Source organism: Dermacentor variabilis, chromosome 9 (assembly GCF_050947875.1).
Source record: "Dermacentor variabilis isolate Ectoservices chromosome 9, ASM5094787v1, whole genome shotgun sequence".
NCBI classification, from domain to species: Eukaryota; Metazoa; Arthropoda; class Arachnida; order Ixodida; family Ixodidae; genus Dermacentor; species Dermacentor variabilis.
This window is the reverse complement of record NC_134576.1, coordinates 28,576,894-28,601,808: the sequence shown is the minus strand read 5'-3', so window position 1 is coordinate 28,601,808 and position 24,915 is coordinate 28,576,894. Positions and strand designations below refer to the sequence as shown.

The 24,915-nt window shown below is 43.7% G+C and overlaps 1 protein-coding gene across 1 annotated transcript in view; it reads right to left on the bottom strand.

The window, feature by feature from the left end:
- Positions 1-24,915, bottom strand: part of LOC142557964 (luciferin 4-monooxygenase-like) — a 104,824-nt gene that overhangs the window by 18,828 nt on the left and 61,081 nt on the right. The window contains exon 6 of the mRNA XM_075670141.1: positions 6,673-6,841. Coding sequence (XP_075526256.1) covers positions 6,673-6,841 — 169 coding nt within the window. The remainder of the gene's footprint in view (positions 1-6,672; positions 6,842-24,915) is intronic.

Sequence of the window (24,915 nt, the reverse complement as noted above, 5' to 3'; positions counted from 1 at the left end):
CTGTTGCTAGTCACACTGTAATATATTAGTTTTAAATGAATTACTAGAAACTGTGCGATATGCGAAAAAGAAAAAGCACATCTAGGTGCCTGAACAGGCTTATATTTATGAAATCATAGAAGAACATTGTTACGTAGCAGTTTGTGCCGCTATAGAAAGACCTTGTGAGGAGAAGGGGAAGAAGATGTGATGCTTGCATCAATCAGTGGTATCGCTCCGTCCTGTGGTTACGAGCTTTGCATTCTTCCTGTATATGTCCCATATAAATGTTCTTCCACGTTATATTTGGTGGAGGTGCATGGTAAACTCGCCACAACCCGAATATGGATCTCGGAAGCGGAGGACATGTCTGTTCTGCTGTCATTGCCGACGACGCTGCCCCGCCCACTCAGACAGCACCGCAAGTTGTTCTCGCCAAAACTTGGCCTGGGAACCTTCAGCGACACCGATGAAGTCGACGTTGGGGTGGTGCGAACGCGTCAGGAACTACAGCAGGTGGGATGCCATAATTATGCTGGATAATGCTATATTTTTCTTCCCAGGAACCGCGAAGCTTTGGTGCGAGGCGGGAATTCAACATTACGACTTGGGACATATGAACACAGAAGCTTCGCGATATTTTCGAAAACCCTGTTAGACACCAGTTAGCAGCCATGTTCGTCGTAAGCCTTTCCCATCTAAAGCCTTATCAATCGACCACTGATTCAAGGCACTAAATGCACAGAGACGGTGCTTCCGCCACCGGCAGTTAATGTTACGTAGTAGTTTGTGCCTTTATGGAAAGACGTCAGGAGAAGCGTAAGATGATGTGACCCCGCATGAATCAGTGGTATCGCACTGTCCTCTGGTTTCGAGCTACGCATTCTTCCTGTATATATTTCTTCCCGTGATATAATGTTTACGAAAAAGGACGCATGAGCAAAATACGCCCCCGCGTAAATGTGGAGTGTCTAGCTTCATCAACGTCAAGTTTTTAACTGAATAGACTCCGTTGTAAAATCAATGCTTTCATATCAGCGTGTGTGCCCCATTTAGATAATGCACTATCACCTTCGTCTTCAGGCTGTATCAAACAATACCTATCTGTGCAGTCTTAAACTGATCATGAGCACTTATCGTGATAAATGTGTTACGTTATGAGCACTGGAACACATTTTGTGGCAATGGTCTGGTTTTACAATGGCCATAGAACAAGTTATTTTAGCAGAATGGAGTTCACTAGATCTTTGAATTATACTCGATCTGATGTCAAGTCCTTCACGGTAATGTCAAAGCAGCAATTTCATTTCTCATTCCTTGGAGACACTGTTGTACTTTGCAAGCACTAGCCCATTTAGCTCAATGCCATAATCGTCACCTCACCTGCACATAGCAGGATCGCATATTTTGTAGCCTTTCTTTCCTTTTCATTCCTCCTTTTTTCCAATTATTATTTCTGAGCCTGAACCCTATGCAAGGTATCATGTAGGCGCTTACACATGCAGTGGTAGAATTATCTGTATTTCATAAGAAAACTCCGTCTTCCAGGCTATAAAAACCACGTTTATCTCAGCATTATTAATCAAGAAATAAAAAGAAGACGTGCCATAAAACATCTGTGCCGGAATAACCTTTTATTTCCCTCTCTGAGAATGAGTTAATCTGCATGCTATACCGTTTGTAAGTTCCTTTTAATTTCCCCATTTTATTTGGTCTACAATACAAATTGCCATGACTGCTGAAGAATGAACGCAACATCGGTCACGTGACTAGGTCATGAATACCAAAAGATACATTCAATACACCAACACATCTGGTAAAAAAGCGAAACTCTGCGTACATATTTGTTTTTTTTTTTATAATATCGGGTGAGCTCCAACCGCCCGGCGAGTCAGCGGCCTTGTAGAGGCGAGGGGCAGTGCTGAAGCGAACGGGAACGCATAGAACATCTGAACAGGAAATCGTTATCGCGCGCACTACAGCATACTGTCGCTGATCCCGCCACCCTTTGCTGCTACAAGGCAGCCTGCACGCTGTGTGGTTGATGCTCGGGAAATAATAAATAAAACAGCAAAAGGCCGTAAATGAAGGGCAGGAAACGCAAGATCAGTTTGAACTTGTGGTATATAACACACAGTTATAGCGTCACAACAATAAACTGACAAAATAGGCGAGACACTGCACAAACAATTGCGGACGCCTTAGCGCGTAGGTGTCGCACCTCCCATTTCTGTGTATCATTTCTGCGCAACTACTTTGTCACTAAAATAGCTTCTTTGCAGTTGCTTAAGCGAGATTGAATCTGTCCATCCTTTCTTAACAGTGCAAAAGTAACACAAAAGATAATCGTAATAAAAATGCAACCAACCTTTATGGTTCTGTTTTCCGAGCGTTTAATTCGCTTTATTTGTCATCTGTCTTGGCTTTGCGCAGAAAAAATTGGTGCATTGAAAATAGCCGGATGCTAATCATCTCAAGCTAAAAAATAAATTCTAGTTCGTGTTCGATTAGTTAAGAGGAAGCATTAGCTCGGGTGCTCCTATCTAAATTCATGCAAAAGGAGGCTTCGTTTGTATCGGCAACAACTGCACCAAGCTTGACGAGTTTTGTTGAATTCAAAATAAAAACTTAAGATATAGTGACTGTTGGTTCCGAATTCTTTATTTAGGCCGTCAATTTTTTTATTAAAAATTGGCTAAAATCGAAAATTTTCAAACAACACAACTATCAAGTTTAAAATTCTGTACCTGAGCAACGAAAAATGATTATGCAATTCTTGTGATAATAGTACATCTGAAGCGGACTAAATTGATATGTTACACATGGATCTCAAAAATAAATAGTATTGCAATACATCTTTTGCAGAACCCTTGTAAAAACGTAACAGATTCAAGTAATATATAAAATAACATATGGAATTTGTCCGCTTTCAGTGATCTACTAGATGCCGTTTGCAGTACCGCGATACCTGTTCTTGATGCATAGATATCAGTTTGTAAACTTCGTGGTTTTATCTTTTTCAAACTTTCACATTTTTGAAAATTTTTCAAACAGAATTCACGCCCTAAGTCGAGATTCCGCTTCGAACAGTCAGCAGAATATAACTTTCTTTCTCAAATGCAACAAATTTCATTACAATCGATCCAGGGGTTACCTTAAAAAATGTTTTTGCCTTTACATGTATTTGAATAGGCCGCGTCGGAGTTGGTCCCGACCTAAAGCTTCCTCTTAAGAAGCTCATGCTTTTCAGAACTCCCGTTAGCGGTGCATTCTACGCTTGCCGCAAACGGCAAAACGTAGCTCAGAAGCATGCTATTGGCTGCAGAATGGGCAAATGTGTCTTCGCACAAATGAGTGGAGTCAGTGCTGATCTTAATAATAATATTTGGGGTTTTACGTGCCAAAACCACTTTCTGATTATGAGGCACGCCGTAGTGGAGGACTCCGGAAATTTTGACCACCTGGGGTTCTTTAACGTGCACCTAAATCTAAGCACACGGGTGTTTTCGCATTTCGCCTCCATCGAAATGCGGCCGCCGTGGCCGGGATTCGATCCCGCGACCTCGTGCTCAGCAGCCCAACACCATAGCCACTGAGCAACCACGGCGGGTCGTGCTGATCTTGTCTATACATACGAGGGCGAATCAAAAAGCCTTTGTCCCTATCGTTCTACTCGAATTATGGATGTAAATATGAAGAGAACATATCCATTTCCCGCAATGGACGTTTCTTGAACCGGCCCGGCCTCATTTGCCAGTAGCTCCATCGCACGGCACTGGTGTCAGTTGTTGAAGATGGTAGTTGTGCGTCACACGCCCACAGTGTACGAGCAACCAAGCGTGATTCTATGAAATCTCATCGAAATCAAACTCCCATTGAATTCTCGGAATGCTCATCGAAATCCACGCTATGGAGCCCACATATGGGGAAAGGTGGCTCGCCTTGAATAGCGTGAGGTAAGTTCGCAAAAGGCCGTGAAGAGTTGCCTGACAACGAGCGTTCGGGCAACATGTGGCAATCAGAACCGCCAACAAGCTCCGGTCATTTCTGTGGGAGAGTCTGTACCTCCCACCATACAGTCCGCACCTCGCCCCAAGATAGTTCCACGTTTTCGGTCCGCTGAATAAACTCCTGACTGGACAGCGATTCACGTGCGACGATGAAGCCAAGACAGCAATCAGATGGTGGTTCCACTGTCAGTCACACGATTTCGACCACATAGGCACCTCTCGATGGCAAAAATGCTTTAACCGCTGTCGGAACTACGCGGTAAAATCGTGTCAGGTACGTCAAATACTACGTATATTTGTAATTACCTTTATCTACCTTATTTTGGCTAATAAAACATAGGTGCAATGACTTTCTCATTCGCCCTCGTATTACGTACACAGTTGCAAGGCATGTACGCAATTCTCATAGCATTTTTGGAGACCGTTAAAGTAAACAGGAGTGTTCTGTTTCCTGATTAATTGCAAGGCCCACTACGCTACACACCTATGCATAATATTAATGACACCCGAGAACAGAGCGACCAGAAAACACGGCATAACAATTTGTATTCAACGTTATGATGAGGAAAGTGTGTATATTGCGTTGCGCGATTCTCTGATAGCTATTGCTGTGTCTTCGAATTCTGGGCGAAACAGTTCTCGAATTTTAGATACTCGACTACATGACCTTATCTTCTTGATGGTACTCTAGAAATAAGACGTGAAGCCTCTGCGACGCCCTTCAGTTAAGCTCAGGGTATTTTCTGAAGGAAATAAATTTGCTGAAAAGAATTACTAAAATAACTGCTTAGTGATACTTGTCAGGTACTCCAGTCATGCGCTGATCTTGCGCTCGTGTTAGGAATGACTGATTCAGCAGCCGTGTTACGTACACCACGGCTAACTCTGTTAGCCGTGGTGACACAATTTGATGACTTGCACTTACCTAATTGGTAAAGTCGGAATTATTTTGATGGGGCGCAATCATTCTAATCGTAATTAATCTGAATTGGGATCTTGTAATGTAATATGATATATATTTTGTTGCCTTTATTAAGCTTGGTAGTGCCTAAGCTTGGTAATCATAGTTATCCTTAATTAGGCTTAGGTCGTCTTTAATGCCTAAAATAAAACCTGATTAGCCTATGTTAATTTGTTGTTACTAACTGGAAAATAGACCTAAGTCCTCGTGATTACGCTTAATCGATGCTGATTAACTTTAATGAATTTAATGTTAATCAAATGAATATAGCCTTAATTACACTAATGTGCCCTAATAATCTGAATTCGGCTTCCTAATTTAACCTTGATTGCTATTGACTAGGTTATATGTTGAATTACACGTATTTTTTATTATTTTCTTACTTGATTGTTCTCCGCCGGGCTTCCTTACCCTTCATTAATTTAACGGGTCTTACTTGTGCCTAAATAGATTAATCGTAAGTAACCCTAGTTGTTTTTCGTTAACCTTAATCACTAATACCGCGTTACTAATACTCGCTATATACCGGGAGATTTTAGAGCGCAGCTGCTAGCAGCCCAATCCTGCGGCAACCGTCCGTGTGTCTCTCGTATACAAGCCATTGAACACGGCGAAGGATGGAAGGGCGAACGTGTAGCGCAGCCACTTATGAAAGACGGCGATAGCCAATCAATCGCGATGAAGAAAGCGGTGGATGAAAGCGAAACCATGAGGCGGAAAGCGGCGGAGGAGGGTATGGCGAAAGCGTGAAAACAAAAGCGTAGCTCCGTGCAAGACCGGCTCTGCGGCAGCTGTTGCTACAAGATGGCGCCATATCAGCACGCGTGGTCTGTTCACCGATGATGTCGCCGCAGCCATATAAGGAAACAAAGCACTGCATGAAAGGAGGTCTGCTTGCGGCGGCTACTGCGAATCGCGCCCAAGCTTCACACAGGTGCTCCCTCTCGCGATCTCCCAATTAGCGAAGCCTAAGCTCCGTTTGCAACGTGTTTCACAAGACAGGCTGTCTGCACAAACAAATATATCGAGAAATGGAAACACTTCTAGAACTGCGATCTAATTTCGCATTAGGGAGTATCGTAATCGTCGATGCCTTTTTTCAGAAGGTCCCACATTTTTAAAAATTACCCGGGCCAGATAGAATAATTATAATCCTTGATATTAATTACTCAATGAGACGGCCATTATTTATACGAGAAATCAAAATGCATGTTTATATGATTACCATATTTGCCCTAAACTTTATTTCAATATTTTCCTGCACAAATCTTGATCTACGAAATGTAGCTTGACTTCGCAAGGCGTAGCCCCTTGGAACGAGTTTTAATGCTTGTATGCATAAAACAGTGTTTCCTTAAAAGAAGTAACGGAAACACCAACGGACTTCGTCGGGCGCTCTGAAAATTAATATCGCGAAACTGATCCAGTCCTGAGAATTCCTTTCAAGAGGATACGCTTTGCGAACTCACCGGCTGTAATTCATAGATTTAAATATGTGTGGCAAAGAAATTAATATAAAGAAGTCGCAGTTTCTCCCCGACGGCGAAACACCGATGGCGATAGCAAATCAGTGGATAGCTATACGAAGTAAGAGAATATTTTTACCGGCCGTGTAAACTTGTAAATATTCGTTTACTAACCAAATTACCAATGATATAATGTGTATGCGTGACTCAACGAGGACGTAGAAGAAACAAAACACACAGTGACAGCGCTTCCCACCTTGTATTTTGCAATGGGTCCGAACACAGAGACCAGGTCCTTCGCGGCCACCAGCACAACTTGAACGTGATGGGCGAGCATCGAGAACAGAAGCCACAACGGGGCGGCGTGCATCAGGGGCAGATAACCAAGGAATATGTCTCCCTTGCCGAATCCTTCGTTCTTGTAGCTGCACGCCAATAGCATCGACAACGGCAACAAGTTGGTCAAGCCATTGTATCAACAATTGTTTGGGTAGCGCCTCAGTATGATCTCACGCTATGACGTGCATTTATATTGACTAAACTAACAAGAGAAAACCCACACTTCAAATGCTTGTAATCTAGACCAAAGTTTTCAGAACACAATATGTGGCATAGAACCTCGAGGTAGCTCGCTATACAGTACTCTGAAAAGTTTGGTTACAGAAAGTTATGATGGTAATTTATTTTGCGAGCTTACAATAGAGAAATCTTCACTCAAGTGTAGCTGCAAATATTCTTTCCAACCAGCCGAATTCACAAAGGTGCATAAGCCAAGTGTTGCAGCTAAGTTTCCTAGGCATGAATAATTTGTCTCGTTAAATAAATAGCGATAGCAGGACGTCGTCAGAACGACAAGGCACAATATATTTAAGTGAAAACAAATGCGTGCACTTTCTTTGTTGCATATAAACCAGTCAAACAATTTTCTACCCTTGATAAATAATGACGCTTTTGATATACTTACGATAGTGCCCAATGAAGCAACATTAGTGTATGCGCCACTATACACGACGTATATGCCATACAGTCCGGGACACTATAAGGTAAGTATTTTTTTTCTTCACTTGTATTTTATGACCATATCATTATAGGTGGACTGCGCGCAATTCCTAGGCACTTGTTTCATTAAAGAGTGTGACCCGATCCTGGAGGCAGTGCTGTACACCGTAGTGTCTTCAAGCAGTATCTGGAAACTAAACCCAGGAATTAGTGACATTTCGTTCAGTTTCCTTTTTTCGCTAACACGTGGCGTATCGGCCTTAAAGAATTCGAAAATGCCGCCAGGACGTTTGCCATGACGCACAACTAAAGAACACGCCCTAAAAAGGAGCACTCGCACATACCCTGAAACAGTTGCTTTACCTCGCTGTTGGGAAATGATGGCCGATAGCTTGTACACGTTCGAAAAGCCGACAATCAATTTCGCCTGGCGCGATTGTCCAGGCTGCGCCGATATCACAGCCTAGGCCAATCTAGCCCATTCGTGTGAGGCGAAATCGAACGTCGGCTTTTCGAACGTGTACCAAATAGCGGCCGAGTGCTCTTAATCATCAGCCTTATCTCGAAGATAGCGAGCTACTTTCTCGACTAACAATGACTCGACGATATTGTTAGGCACCTGGCGACACAGCTCGTGGGCAGTCTGGATGAAATGTCTGGCCGAGAAAACTGCTCCCGCGAAACTTGCATAATTTGTGCTTGACTTGTTTTTTTTCTTCATTATTATTTTTACATCGTAGTAGCTGACGTGTTGTGTGTAGATCAGCTTTCCGTTTGACGAGATTCCTATCGAGTTGATGTGATGCATACTGCTTCATATATAATAGAACAAGATTTTGTCTCTAGAATGAGATTGTAAAGGTCCTTCTGAGCAAATAGGTGAATAGCCTCTTAGCGTTTTTGCTTATACCTCATACGAGCGAATAAATCAGACGATGTTACAGTCGTGTGCAATTGAAAATTTGAAAACACTGCCAGCACGGCAATAGCAGAGAGAGAGATACAAGCTTTAATGAGGTGCTGGAAATTTTAGCCCGGTGTTTCCCGTGACATTCTACTACACGTGCTCGGTGATGATAATGATATATACACTGATAAACACGTAATAGCACATATAGTCACTCACACGCATATACATAGTGTGAGCATTATTTACACGCTTCATCTTCTCATTTGTTCATACTCATCATCACCGTTTTAGGGCTGGGTCGTGGGGCTCTCACCCGAGTGAAGGAAGAATCTGACGGCCTAAACGTTGTCTCACAACTGGCGGAGTGTGCTGTGTGGTTCCTCACTCCTCGCGCTCCCGGTCCCTCTCTAGGTTCACCCACACTACATCCCTGCAGCTCCGCTCAGGACGCTGCTCTACCAACTGCACCAGGCCATGTCGCAAGATCAGCAGGCCAATACGGCCACATCCACCTTGCCTGCTCCGACGGGAACCCCATCTTGAAAGGTCAAAACCCCTGGGAAGCATCCATCGGTGTTTCCTGGGCTTCGTGTTGAGGACGTTGAATATTAGTTGGAGCAGTACGAGCGCGTGAGTTGCTTTCACCACTGGGACGAATCTGTAAAACTTCCGCACGTCGCCTTCTATCTAACTAGCCTCCAAAACGCTTGGTTATACAACCATGGCCTCGATTTCGTAAGCTGCATCATCTTGAAACACCACCTAGGCTACATTTTCGCCAACTCTTTTGTCCGCTCAAATATAGCCAAGAGGCAGCTTGCTGAGCGGGTTCAGCACACGGGGGAGGGGAGCCCTTCGTACATAGAGGACGTCCTCACCCTCTGCCGCAATGTGAACGCCTCAACGGTGGAAAGTGGTTGTGTACGCCACTTGCTCAAGGGTATTGACGCTGTGGCATTCATTGCTATTGCTGTACAGATCCCTAGTACCGTCACAGACATCTTCAGTACTTGTCAGCGCCTCGATAAGCTTCACATAATCCGCTTACAGCATGACACACCTGATTTCAGGCCGTCCAACGATGGCTAGCTCTGTGTAGTGATCCGCCCTGTCATCCTTGAGGAACGTCACGCACAAATTTTGTCAAACCCTCATGAGGTCCATGTGATGCCTCATTTACTTTAGACAATAAATGCTTTGGTGAAACCTCCTTCGTACAATCACAAACAAGCCCATTTTGTTCCAGGAGAATCGGCGATGGCCACATTCAGGATCTAGGACACTTCGCGTCGAAATGTCCATATGCGAATTCTTTAAAGTTGCAGTCAGACACTACATCCATTTTTCCTTGCGAAAGCACTATTAAGGAGTCTTTTCTGCCACTCATTTTTTCTATGCATGAAAGTCTAACGTCCTTATTGCTGACATGACGAGCTAATCAACGAGCTTTTGGCATTTATTGGTTTTCAGCCTCTATGCTTGTACACTACTACGCACCTACAAACTAGAACAAAGAAGATGCATAAGTAATATATCTGACTTAGCCCCTATTGAATTGTTTCATTGCACATATCCACGCCGGCATAAACCACACTGGGTTTTACCAAAAGTAAGAACAAACTATCGGCGCCAAATGGTAGCATTTCAGCTTCCATCCTTACTTAACAGATTAATTGATTAAAATATAGACTTAGGAAGTATTAGCTGCTCTAACCTTCGCAACTACTTTCTCATTAACGCGTCCCTTTGATTGTCCAACATTTAGACATCTGTGAACGTTTTTGTGTCCAATTGTCTAATAGTGTTATTAGCGCATTTTTGGTTGCTGTTATCTGGCTATTTCGTAAGCGTTTTTGTTCTCAGTTGCTGTACGTGTATTTATTTTCAATCAGTTTATATTTTTTTTTCACACACGCAGGTGATTGTGTATTTTGCATACTTGTTTTTATACTAATAGTTTGTTTGACTTTGTATTTGCTGTCGTGACAGAGGTGCCGTCGCATGCCACTGCTTACCTGATGTACGGGGGGTGGGAACTTGGTCAAGCGTCAATCGCTTTTATTCCCATCCCCTCCATCAATGTAATGGTGATGGAAATAAATCATTATATTATTAATATTATTATTATGATATCACTATTGCAGATTATCTCTGAAAATAACTTTCTTAGCTATTGTTCGACTTGCACGTTAACATTCGAAGGAAAACACAGGGTCCTTTGTTGTATAAAGCATATGTGCGGCGAACAGGTAAATGTGGACAAAATATATGACGGTTTCATTTCATGTATACAGGCAGGAATTTATGCAAACAAACATTTATGTATTATTACATTCTGAAGTGCCTATGGCATTTCCCCGGTACGTGCACTAACTAGTTTAAGTATGAAATGATTTGCAGTTCTGCTTAGTTATGTTTCGACCATGTTACATGATGTGAAAAAAATGAGCATATACAATAGGCACACATCTTGGCGTATAATATTGTTATGAATGTTTGCCAAAATTTATTTGCGTATGATCATTAAACAGCATATGTGTACCCTTGAATAGATAAAGAAGTGAAAAGAATCGTGTGTATTAAAGATTGCATTTCGTCAAATTTGAAGCAATGTTGCAAGTTTTCTTCACGAAATTTTAGCGGGTCATGTCACTCACACTTCAATTTATTATTTTATGTGTAGGGGGTACTGACACTTCGCCAACTATATTTTTTCATAATATGGAACACAGGCTGCAGGTTGTGGCTCCTCAACACATCGGGATATTATGAGATATAGTTGGTTGATCATTTTCTAAAGCGCGGATAATATCAGAGCCCCTTTCTCGTAGACATATTTCTCAGTTCAGGGCGTGTGTGCTGAAAATGGACCGATAGTTCGTGCCTTCTATGCAGCCACCGATTATATTGTGAAAAACTGTCATTGTTTAAAGATTCAAGCCTTTTGATACTACGTGGCAGATATATACACAAGCAACGCACTCTTCAGGCCACCTGAAGGTCGCAAGCATCATGTGAAGGTTGGAATTACCCGTCTACGAGTTTGAAGCGTCCTCGAGAAGAAAAAATTGGGAAGTGACAAGCCATTCTTGGAAGACGGCTGCCGCTCTTATCATTGTCACACATGACGACTCGTGCTAGCGTACCGGGCTTTGTCGTGAATCTGTTATGGTTCATTAGAGAGTTTTAGCAGAGCGTTTACGGCCCGCTCCGCTCAGACCGGCCTATCACAACAATTGGCACGCAGCTGCTCAGCAAAACGCTACCGGGAACTCTGACGCGCGTGCGCACAGCACACATCGCGGCAGCGGAACGTGGGACGCTGACCACGTTCCGCTAGGAACCTGATTTAGCGGTGCGTCAGGGAGCGTTTAGTTGCTTTCGTAATCGTTTTACCGCCAAGCTTAGAGCACGTCAGTGACGTCTCTGGGAGACGCGCTTGTTAGATAAGCGAAATCAATGCATTCTATGCAGCCACCGGTGCGCGTGAAACGTGTGCGGAGCGGAGCGCAAGCAAACGCTCTGCTAAAACTGTCTATTCTTTCGAAGCGGTATTTATTCCCGTTCCGCAAGATAACTTACGTCAAGGGGGAAGATTTGCGAATATTATGGACACGAGTCAGGCGGTGCTACCGAGAAAAAGTGAACTACGCCCGAGAAATGTGAAATTATAGAGTCCCTTTTTGCGGGGGAAGCGATGATAACGTTGTAATTTAACAAACAGTAGAACTTCGTACACAGCGGTTCTTCCCATAGCTTAACAGAAGGTGAAGAAGTCCTAATATTATTAAACTCATGACTTTTTTATTGGAAACACTCTCAGATCACTTCAATATGTGGAATAGAAAGCATGAATTGGGCTGCTAAGCACGATATCGCGGAATCAAGTTCCGGCCATGGTTGTCGCATTTTGATTGGCGCGAAATGCGAAAGAACCAGTGTATTCAGATTCAGGTGCAGGTAATGGAACCCCAGCTTGTCTGAATTATGCCGGAGTCCCCCACTACCATGTGCCTTACAATCAGATCGTGATTTTGGCACCAACGCCATAATTTTTTTTAAATAAAGAACTCTTCGATTTCCACCGTAACATAATAATTTTATTATTCGCAGCCACACTACTCACATATACAGCATTAATAATGAAATCTACCGCGGCCTCCTCTACATCGGAAAAAAAACTAATCTTTACCTGTTCTGGGTGCTAAAACTCGGTAGGCGTAAGACAGGCCAAAATTACAATAGGGATGTGCAGTGTGGTATAAGTAGGAAACCATCCGTGATATAGAGCCTATGTAGTACACACGAGTCTGTCCAGAATCAGGCGGTCTGATTCAGTGCAAAAAGAAATCACCGCCCGAGCACTCCGTACAGACGGTTAACCAGTCAAGCTGGAAAATGCGGCCCCGGTGTTTATCACGGGGGCAATTCAGACTGTCGGTAGGCTACCGGATTCTCGCTACGCAGTTGCTGCTTGCGCTTGACAGCACGAGCCTGTTTTAGTGCACAGGGTGCGGCACCGGCACGCCGTAGACGAGCTTGTTCGTGCTTTTGCTCGCACCCTTGCTGATCGAAAGGTACCTGCTCCTCAGGAGTACGTAAGATGCGTTACCTGTCTATTTAGGCGCTGGAGAAAAACTGCTGAGTGCGCTCGGCTGCAATGGAGAGCAGCGACGTCACTACTGGCGCAGCCATTCGCGCGCTTTTTTTTTCGTTTTTTGTTTCGCATGCACATGGGATTGCACCGGAGGATTTTACAGTGTGCAGACGGCAGCCGGACGGACACACGAATCAGCTAGCCATATACAGCTTCGCTGTAAAAGCAAGCAGAGCGTCTACCATTAGACTGGCGTCATGAAGTCGCCTAACCTTGCATAACTTTTAGCATTCTACATCGCAATATTCAACCATCAAGAGCTGCGTACTTGTCATCACTTATCAGTAAAAAATCAGCCGACCGCCTTAGGAACGCATAGTCGGCTTGTAAACCTTACGGGCCGGAGAATCTGAACAAGAAAGGTTGGTATTAGGCAATATGAGAGTGCACGTAGTTACAAGGATGTAACACATTGAACAAACACCAGCGCTGTTACAGTGCTCGTGTTTGTTACTGTGTTACGTCCTTGAATCGAAGTGCACTGCCACATTGCATCATTATTAACCATCTAGCCCACCAACATGTCTTACGCAAGTTTTTGGTCTTTCTCGAGACTCATGTCAGGGTGATGCCATATAGCAAATATTGCCGAGTGTCGCAACATTGAAGGCAGTGGCTGACGATGTTGACAATCGGTCAAGACGTAATAATTTTTTTTTCGACAGCGAGAACGAAGCGTGGGCTGAATCTGAGAACTGGGTTGTTTCTGTGTGGTCAGAACACTTTGGCGCAACTCTGTAAAAATCCCTAATTGAAAGAGCGCAATAAAGATTTGCCATTTTCGGGCCAATAAGAACCGTTCAGTAGTTGTTAGGTTCTGTCACTTTAAAGAGAAGGAATCTATCCTTGATTCTGGGAGTAAACTGCAATATACTGATTATGCTGTACGAGAAGACTTTTGTTGCGAATTCGGCACCCCGTAAAAAGCGCTTTGAATTTGTTAAGCCACCCGCCGTGGTTGCTCAGTGGCTATGGTGTTGGGCTGCTGAGCACGAGGTCGCGGGATCGAATCCCGGCCATGGCGGCCGCATTTCGATGGGGGCGAAATGCGAAAACACCCGTGTGCTTAGATTTAGGTGCACGTTAAAGAACCGGAGTCCTCTACTACGGCGTGCCTCATAATCAGAAAGTGGTTTTGGCACGTAAAACCCCAAATATTATATTATATTTGTTAAGCCAAAAAGTTCTTCCTTCAAGGTCCGATATGATAAACTTTTACTTGAGGACCGCTGTTACATTTATGATACACTATCTGACAACGTATTGCAGTCGAAGCGATAACTATGTGATTGCACAAATGAAGCAGCGGGTACAGGCACAGAAATGGTGGTCGATATAAATCCAGCCAGGCACCTCTTGCGGATAAACTGCCGCAGCATCAAAAATACAAACGATGCTCTAACAAGTGTTGCATCGACTGCCAAATTTGTTATCGGCACTGAATCTTGGGTAGATGAAAGTGTGTGCAAGGCAAAAGTGATTCCATCTGGATTTGAAGCGTACAAGAAGGTCCGAGACAGTTACGGTGGCGGTATTTTCATCTAAGTCGATAAGGCATTTTCAAAAATTGGAAGACGCTTAAGCTTCGCGTTCAAGAGTGGAACGCGATAGCGTTATCGCGCCCCGTTCGCCCACTCATTCGCTCAACATGCTCTTAAGTCACAAAAAGACGACACGTGCGCCTGAGCAAGCGGAACAAACCAAAGAACTCGGTGTCTCGGAGGGAGAAACGATCTACGCGAGCCAAGCGTCGTGATCGGCACGGACAGCTGGGCCGCGACGCGCCATGAAGGCGGACGCGGCCATGGGGCTGACGCCCAATGGGATCGTCCTCTGGAAGCGGGCGAGTGGCGCGCCAGCAGTCGGGGCAGCACCGTACATTGCGAGGGGGGGGTCTTCTGTGTTTGCCGCAAGAAGGCTCTGCGTGCGCGCCAGACGCAGAAGAAATGTAGCCGAAACGTACTTCTCTACGCGTTTAACTGCGACTTCTTTAATTTACATGCTCATAATTACCGATATACACCGCAGTATAACTTTCTACGGTACGTTTATAAGGCAACACCGCATTCACTAGAGGCACTTTTGTCCCGCTATCATCGAACTCGTGGCTGAGTGGTAGTGTCTCCTTCTCACACTCCGGAGGCACTGGTTCGATTCCCACTCAGCCCATCTTGCCAGTTGTTTTATTTATGAATGGCCTTGCGCAATTTTTAGCTCATGGCCATCGCCGCCGACGCCAACGACACTGACTTTTCTGCGACACGAGCTCCTTAACGTTCTCGCGTTAAAAGCTCTAATTGATAAAATTTTGAAACTCTTTATAACAGCGCAAGGACAGCAGACTGAAGAGAGAACAGAGTGATCTGTTTTGTCTTCTGTCCCCTCTGCTGTCCTTGCGCTGTTATGGAAACTTTAAACTATGTTTCATCAACAAGCCCTTCCTAATTTATGGAAGAAATGATGACTGTGAACCTGTGTGGTGCAAACTTATACTACACAATGGTCAACATATTGCATTTGGCTCATTTTATCGTAGTCCAGGTGATAGCAGCATTGAAACATTAGAATCGCTTTTGAACCTGATGTAGTCCTGTGACTCCAACTTTTAACTTGGAGGACAATTCAACGTGCCCCAGTTGCGATGTGTTGACTGTTTTACTGTTTCTAGCTGCCGCTCTCCATAATCACTTCAATTTAACAATGTAATCACTACAAACAGCCCCTACCACAACGTTCGTTTCCCGACACAGCAGCACGAAAATACTGCTTCCCTACTTGATTTATATTTTTTCTAAATCCAACTATGAGGGGGGGGGTGAAATCTGTCTTACCCTTCATGATACCAGCCATCATCACGCCGTTATGGGGCGAATATCATGCACGAAGCCTTGTGCGATGGCTACTCCACCTAGAAAAGCGTGTGCTTTCCCCAGAGGAAATTAAGGCTTGATAATGCCAGGCCTTGTTGGCTACATGGAAGAATTTGTGATCGCGAGTACGTTGACAAATGTTGATGTCTTATGGCAGCTGTTTTTAAACGCGCTACAGGCATTTACAAAGGAACACGTTCCATCTAACAGCTTCGCTTGCATGAACAGGCACAACAAGCCGTGGTTCACCATACACATTAAATGTCTACTAAACCGTAAACCTCGGATAATTAGCAGGCATAATAGAAGTAGGAATTCCTAATTACTCAATAAAGCAGAGCAACTACAGACATAAATAAATTTAGAAATAAAGAAAGCCAATGATACATTTTGCTTACGATGAGCGATAAACTTAAGCGCAGCCAAAAGAAACTGCGGAAGTTCGTTAAACGAAATGGCAAAGACGAATGTACGATTCCCTCCCCAATTCTTGGAAATGACTACGTGACTGACGGAGTAGAAAAAAAACCGATACTTCAACAGTTTAAGTCTATTTTCTCTACATTCACCCATAATCCTGTTTTAGAGGTAATTAGCTATACGTTGCCCATTATGCCAAAGATATCTGTATCTTACGATGCAGTAATCAAACTACTGTCCGATTTAAAGTCAGATTCTCCTACTGGTCCAGATGGCATTCCGTGAGTTGTGTGAAAGGCTTACACACCTATTGTCGCAAAATTTACTGTTGTCATATTTTCACTTTCATTGTCATCGAAAGAGATACCTTCAGATTGGAAAATTGCTAATGTAGTCCCAAATAATAAGATGGCCTTCAGAGCTCGGTTTCCCGTTATAGACCCATTTCATTAACTGGTATATGCTGCAAGACATTAAAACACAAAATATATTCCAGCATTTATCATCTTTTGGAGTAAAACAATTTCATCAGTTGTAATCAGCATGGGTTAAGGGCCGGACAGTCCTGCGTGACTCAACTTACTGAATTTTCCTACAACCTCTTCTTTTCATTTGACTCCGCAACACAGATAGACGGAATCACGTTAGACTTTCGAAAGGCTTTTTATACAATTCCACATTCATTACTCCTTTTCAACTATCTTGCCTTGGCCTGCCGTTTTGCATACTTAAATGGCTAGAAGAATATCTGACAAAGCCACAATAAAAAGGAATATTTAACGGATAAGGTTCAGACTCAGTCTTAGTATCATTATGCGTCCCACAGGTGTGCGTGCTGGGACTATGTTGCTTTTGATATATATTAATGATAAAGGCTAAGACATTACATCCAATGTTAGATTATGTGCCGATGACTATGTGATTTATTGGGCATTAACCATCACATAGACACCACTACTTTTCAGGCAGATCTCGACCAAATGGATTCGTCTAAATTAGTCGATTCGACTAAGTGCCGTATGACTACTGTCAAGTAATTTCCCCTATGTTGTCCTTGGTGTCACTGTTTGTTGGCTTCTTATGATATGCCTAATAGAAAATCGGGCCCCTCGGTTAACCCCCCTTTCTTCTCGTTTAAATATTTCTAAGTGTTATCATGTCCGGCTTTCTAGAAAGTGTGAAACCATAGGAAACTACTTCTTTTTAAATGGTCAACAAATATCAATAACTGAGGAAACGAAATACTTAGGAGTTATATTTTCATCGAACCTAACTTGAAATGGCCATATAATCTACGTAACCGTAAAAGCTAGCCACGTACTCAACGTCTTGAGTAGAAACATGAGGAAAGCATCGCGTGAAGTCTAAGAGGCTTTACATTTTTTTAATGTTCGCCGTATCTTGGAATATGATTCTATAGTATGGAGCTCTGAGTATGTAACTTTTGCTAATGAGTTAGAAGTTGTTCAAAATAATGCAGCACGGCTTGTAACTAACTTATATCAAAATAACGCTAGCCTGACCACCTTAGATAACAAGCTCACTTCGGAAACGATTGGTATCGGCCGTACCATATATACTACCTAGGTGTTCATTACTAAATCAAACTGATCGTAACAATTTTGTTATCGACCACTGCGTTTTCCTAAAACCATCTATTTACGTATCACAATGACATGACCATAACAGAAATTTGCGCGAATGTTCTCGCCAAACAAAAGTATTTCTGTCGTCTTTCTTTCCCCGCAGCATGAATGAATGGATCAAACTGCCTCTGGATGGGGTGTCAACAAATGGCGAAAAAAATTGTGCATGTGCTAAGACAGTATATTTGTGTTAGCGCGTAGCACTTATCCTGACTTGAAGAAACTTGACTCTTGGTGTGCTTCTTGAAGTCTTGAGCTTTCAACCGCTATTCATGCTTTTTTTTCTGTACCATCCCCCATAGATCAATTTTGTAGCATCGTAATAAATAAAAATATGCGGAAAGATTGCACCACTCATTATATCAAGGTGCTGTGACCTGAGCTTTAAGTAGAGTGAGCCAGGAAATGAGGAAGACAATGCTGTAACTGTAGCCGCGGACGAATACTGCTTGCACAACTTCGTGGGCATAACTCAAAAAGGATCTACGGCTAGGATCGTTCCTCTTTTAAGACGACAAGCTACATTAACACGCCCTTCGTCTTTTCACATAATTTGCAATTCTCCTATGCGTTCACCCTGACAAAAATTTATGAAGACCTTTAGCATTCCTGCAATTTCATGTCCATATAGTTCACATGATAAGACACATGCGCTGCACTTAGGATAGAGTTTTTAGGCTTCGAGGTATCGTCTCGCATGAAGCAAACCAAGCCTGTAGAATAATTCGGACAGCCTTCGTTAACACTCAGAATCAGGTACGCGAAAATTCTGCTTTGATATAACGCAAAGAGATTCCGTCAAACAGCGTCACCTATATTCCACTGCACGAATACTACGTCTGCGACTGCTGGAAATGTTTCTTCTTTTGCGTCTTTTAATTGCGCACAATGGGCGCTAAACTATTTTCGGGGGAAATATTTCAAGAGTCACGAGAGTCGAACAAGTACGCTTTTTCCATGACACAGCCGTAGAGGCAAAAATAAATTTCTAGGTAATATCATCATAAATCATCGTCTTAAAAATGAAACGGCTTTCAAAACACGTTATCTGCGTTTACTGCCTAAAACAATTCATATGTAAAGGAGAAAAACGTTCGGAAGCATGTCTGAATTTTACAAAACTATGGAAGCAGTTATATTTTTGTACTAAAATTTCGGTACAGATAGGAATAAACAGAACAAGAACCAAATGATCTGCATTTCGTAATATGACATCTTACTGAAAACAGCCCGTCCTAGCAGCGACAAAGAAAGGAAGAAACACCCGGCTTAGAACGTTCGAACACGCTGGTAGAAACACCGATTTCGATGTGTCGTCATTTGGAGCGCTGGGCTATCGTGCACACGTGCTCATGCGGGCAAAAACCAGGCGTATATATCTACCACAATGGGAGAATTCGGCGACATTGTTTTGGAAACTACAATTTTGGATCGAGTTTTTTTTTCACTTCAAGAGCTAGTACTGCAACCAGACGAACACGGAGTCAATGAAGGAGATAAATCCCCGGAAATATACCAGTCGATGGACTAGTTCCATCGCAAATCGCTTTCAACTGGCAAAAAACGCCTCCAAAATTGCAGCGTTTCCATAGACAAGCACATACTGCAAACGTGGTAGGCAATTTCCAACGGATTTTTGGCCGCAAGTAATGGTACCGCTTGCACCAGATGTCGAGGTAGCCATGTAGAGCATATTTCCCAGAGAAGATTTCAAGAGATAGCCTCTTGGATTAGTTATTCGCGAAAAAACAACCCTATAATATATAGGAAATGCTCACGTTTTCAAGAGTGGCCGCTAGAGGCGGTTTTCAGTGAAGTCCTCGAAGCGTGATCAGAATGCGTTAGAACACGCACCTATAAAGCGATATGTTAAGAAGGAAGAAGCATGTGCGTGCTGCGGAAAGCTAGGGAAACGATGGGGCATATTTTATTAGAATGTGAGGACATCTGCCCAGCGGTCGATTTAGGCAAAACTGGCTTCCTTGAAACCCTTGGGTTCAGCGAGAGCAGGGGAAAAGTAAACGTGTCCGCAGTAGATATTTGTAAGATGCGCTTGGAAGATTGGTGAAAGAAAAGTAGGGAAGTGACAGAAAACGGAGAGGTACAAAATCAAAGTTCGCAATAAGGGGTCAGAAAATTTGGTTGCGGGAGTTCATACTGTTTTTTTTTTCTTTTTTTTTCTTTTTAACCTAGGTAGGGCACTAGGCAGTACAATATGAAGAGCTTGGTGGCGCAACCCGCCACACTGTTTGAAACGGTATGCTCATAACATCCATCCATCCATCCATCCATCCATCCACCCTAGAAAAGCGGGTAGAACAGGAAGATACGAAAAGCGATCGCTGAACGACAGAAAGCATCCCGAGAGCACAGCCAGCATGAACAAGCGCAGTTGCCGCAGGGTAACCAGCCAGTAAATGGTAAATATACCGGGAGAAAAAATTTATAGCTGAAATACTGGTACAAGCAAAGATAAAATTTCAAACATTGGTTGTAAGAAATATGTGAGAAAAAGAAGGCCGCCCCTACATTATTTTGGAACCACGTAAGCTCATTAGGCAGGAAGTCTGGAACAATACAACAACACATACTAGAGAAAAGTGGAAACAAACTGGAAATAAATTACATGCGAGAAATAGAAGCCAAACCTTTCCAAGGCAATGACTTGGTTGTACTTAAGGGAAAAGAAGATAATGAAAGAGAACCGGATAGAAACGGAGCTTGCGCTGACAAATTTCAACTGGAAGAAAGCCGGAGAGAACATTCATAAGCGTGCAGCCACTTGGCTAGTCGAGGTTCCCGTAAGGCTGATTAATGAAGTAGGTCCAAAAATTGAGGAAGTTCTGGTGAAAGCAGTAGAAAAATGTTTAAAAGATAGACGAATACCTAAGACTTGGCGATAAACTAGAAAGAGCTTTACTTAGAAAGGTAAGGGAGAAAAAAGGATAGTTTCCATTCACCTAGACTTCTGACCACTACGTTAGTAATATACAGGTTAGCAATGCAGGCAATTAATTTAAAACTGCTAGCATGGCCAGATAATAAAGGCATTTTTGGAGAACTTCAGAATAGCTTCAGAATAAGTAGGCGTCTGGATGATAACATGTTTGTCCTTATTCAATGTATTGAGTTATGCAGAGTAGAAAGCAAACTGGTATATGTGGCCTTTTTTAGACATTATAGGAGCGTATGACAAAGTAGACCACAGCATTCTGTGGATTATTCTAGAAGGGAATGGCTTGGACGACGATTATATACACCTTTTGAGAGAGACACACCTAGAAAATACTGTCTGCGTTGTGTGGGAAGGGATGAGGAGCGAGGAGAACGTTGACATCAACAAGGGACTGAAGGCAGTGGTGCCCTTTATCCCCACTGCTGTTTGTGATGTTGATTGTAGAGGGTGGAGAGGGCGCTAGAAGGAAGTAATATCGGGTGTTCTCTATCATACAAACAGGTGGGCACGTTAGTAGAGCAGCAGCTTCCAGGATGATTTTATGCGGACAGCATTGAGTTGCTAGCTAACAAGCAAAGTGATTTGCAACGTCTGGCTAATATTTGTGGACAGGAAGGCGAGAATTTAGGTTTGAAATTTAGCGTTAGAAAATTCGGTGTTATGGTATTAAATGATAACAGTGAACAGAGAGTGGCCATACAGGGCCAGGCGATACCTCGGGTAAAAACTATAAATACCTTGGTCTATGTATAAACGAGCGCAATAAATATATGGAAAGACAGGAAAAAATAACAGTAAAGGGTAAGACATATGCAGCCTTAATTATACACGGAGCGATATGGGGATAAAATAGGTACGAGGTGCTCCGGGGTATGTGGAAATCTGTAATGGCTCCAGAACTTACTTTTGGAAATGCGATTGTTTGTTTGAAAATAGGGGTGCAATCAGGACTCGATGGTAACGAAAGGCCAGTGGGGCGCCTCGATTTGAGCGCTCACGGGATGACAACAAATGAAGCTGTGCAGGATGATATCCGCCGGAGAAGTTTTGAAGTGAGGAAAGCTTACAGTAAAATTGATTATGAAGAACGAATGAGGAACATGGAATAATGTAAATGGTATGGTAGAGTGCTGAGGTATTTGCACAGAAAAAAAAAATTGATTCACAGAGGAGGAAAAGAACTAGGAAGTTTACCGGCAAGTAAGTGGCCTGTATGGTGAGCAACATAGCAAGAAAAAACGTCAAGCGCAAAATCAGATTGGCTGAGGTAATCTGATGGGTGACGGAAATCGTAAGACAACCTTCTACGAGTAAGTACATAAGAATAAAAAAATGAAATCAAGAAAAAACAAGTTATGGTAATTCAAAGAGACTCATTACTTTTCGAAGCAAGATCAGGATGTCTCAGGACACGCACTTATCAAGCGAGATATAAACAGGAAGAAGAAGCATGTGCTTGCTGCAGTAAAGATAGGGAAATGATGGAGCATATTTCATCACAATGTGAAGATATCTGCCCAGTGGTCGATTTAGGCATCTCTGGCCTTAGCCCAGGGGGAAAGAAACCATTTCGGCAGTAGAGATTAGGAAGCCGCAATTGGAAGATTGGTGGAAGAAACTTCGGGAAAACGACAAACAGCGGGGGTGTGCAAAAACAAAGTTCACAATAGGCGTTCGCAAAGTTCCTTTATGGGAATGCATCTTGGGTTCTTTTTCTTTTTCACGTTTTAACATTGTTATGGCATTCGAGAATATAATAACAAGAGATTGGTGGGGCAACCCACCGCCCCGTTCCAAAGCGGTTGCTCATAGCATCTATCCATCCATCGTAATTGCTGCCCATGTCTATCTAAGTTGACACATGTGTCAGACGTACACAGGGCTAATTTAAGGTGAGATAAGTACGCGTGTCATCGTGTTTAGAGTATTGAGCTTCTTTTCTGGACGACAGGGTCAATTCCACGATGGGTGGCGCAATTCTTTATGGCTTATAGACATCCGAAACTCACGTTCAGCTCTAGGCGTCAGCGCTACTGCTTCCCCTAGCCAAGAGCCGCGTTACGGTGCACAATAAGCTGCCGACCTGTAGGAAATGCCAGAATTTGCCGTTTTACTCGATTCTTGCTCTTATTCGTGGTAGTGTTGTTGCTTAACCTTGTTGCTCAGTCATGAGAATATTCTCGTGATCTCGAGAATTTCGCTGTAGCTTGTCTTTGGCGTGCTTTGGGTGACGCACTGAGCACCAGCGGATGTTGCTGTGCGACGGAGATTGTGCTTTTTCGTGTGTGACAATGCGCGCGGACTATTTGGACAAGGATCTGGGTGGCCAACTTTCCCGTACTAGAAAACTGCTAACAGTTGAGCACTTTATCACAGGCGTACGATTGGTAGCTCATCTGCCAAAGGATCCGGTCCGTAATATATATGTATATATATATATATATATATATATATATATATATATATATATATATATATATATATATATATATATACGCTATAACGTACGAGTTGGTGCTGCTGTGGATGCAAGGACCTTGGCAGGGGAAGAGGAGGTAGAATTGTCTTGACGATCGGTAGATGGTGTTACCCTGGCTACTGACCTACATCCTTGTAACTGTATACATTGTACATACATATATTTTCTTTCCGTACCATTTTAGTGGAGGTGCGAGTACTGCGGCCACAAGCCAGCCCAGGATATTCGCAGCGGGAGTCACAGCGGTTCAGCTGTTATGGCCATTGACGCTGCTTCCGCCACTCAGGCACCAACGGAAGTAGTGCTAAGCTAGCTACGTCATCCGGAATCTTTATCGGCACTGGCAAGGTAGACGTCGAAGACTGGTTGAGGTCGTATGAGCGCGTCGGTAAGCACAACTAAGATGCCACATTTTTGGTGGCCAACCTGATTTTTACTTGAGAAAAACCGCGAAGGTATGGTTAGATACGCATGAATCCGACATTAGAACTTGGGACTCCTGCAAGGAAAAGCTACGCGATATTTTCGGAAGACCTGTGGGACGTCAGACGGAGGCCGAGCAAGAGCTAGCGCCCCGAGCCCTGACATCAACCGAATTGTACGTCGCGTATATTCAAGACGTTCTGGCTCTCTACCGTAAAGCGGGCGCGGAAGTGCTCCAGGCCGATAAGGTTGGACACATCTTGAAGGGCATAGCGAATGATGCGTTCAACCTCCGGCTTTCCAGGAACTGCCCAACGGTTGAGTTCATCATTAAGGAATGCCGGAATTATGAGCAGGCGAAAAGCAAAGGCATCGTACAACGCTTCAACCAACTTCCGAATACGGCTGCCACTTCCTCTTGCAACGACCCTCCGCTGTCGCATTACAACCCTCCGGTGTCAGATCTGCCTACAACGCCAACCTCGACACAGGTAATCCGCCGCAAACTTCAGGGTATGGCTCCAAGTTCTCACTGCCCTCACACGCATGACAACATGACCACCTCGCTCATTCAAGCTGTTGTCCGCCAAGAAATTGCAAACATGGACATCCAGTTTGCCATCCTCCCACGTCCCACCCTTACCGCTCCTTTGTTTACCTCTGCTGCACCTCGGCAGTCGTTGCCGCATCGATATCCGAACTCCTCTGAGTGGCGAACACAGGAAGACAGGCCAATTTGCCTTGCTTGCTCCTGGGTCGTTAACATCTCCCGCCACTGCCGTAGTGTCCGCTGCTACTCCTCGTCTCGACCATATGCTGATCGCCGCTTCGACCGAGACCCTCGGCCTCTGTCACCCCTCTTTGAACCATACCATGCCGGCCTTCCCTCTCAGGGAAACAGCACTAGCCGCTCACCCTCACCCCAACGCCGTCAGTCCCGTTCGCGCAGACCTTGACGTCCCTCACCCCCGTCCTACGCGGGCCGCTTCTCGGGAAACTAAGCAATTTAGCCCCTGGAGGTGAGGCTGCATTGACGACTCGGACTGAAAAACGTCTGCTGACCCCTGCTGCTCAATCGAGCCTTGTTGAATGTTTTGTTGATGATGTACCTGTTCAAGCCCGCATCCATACTGGCGCTC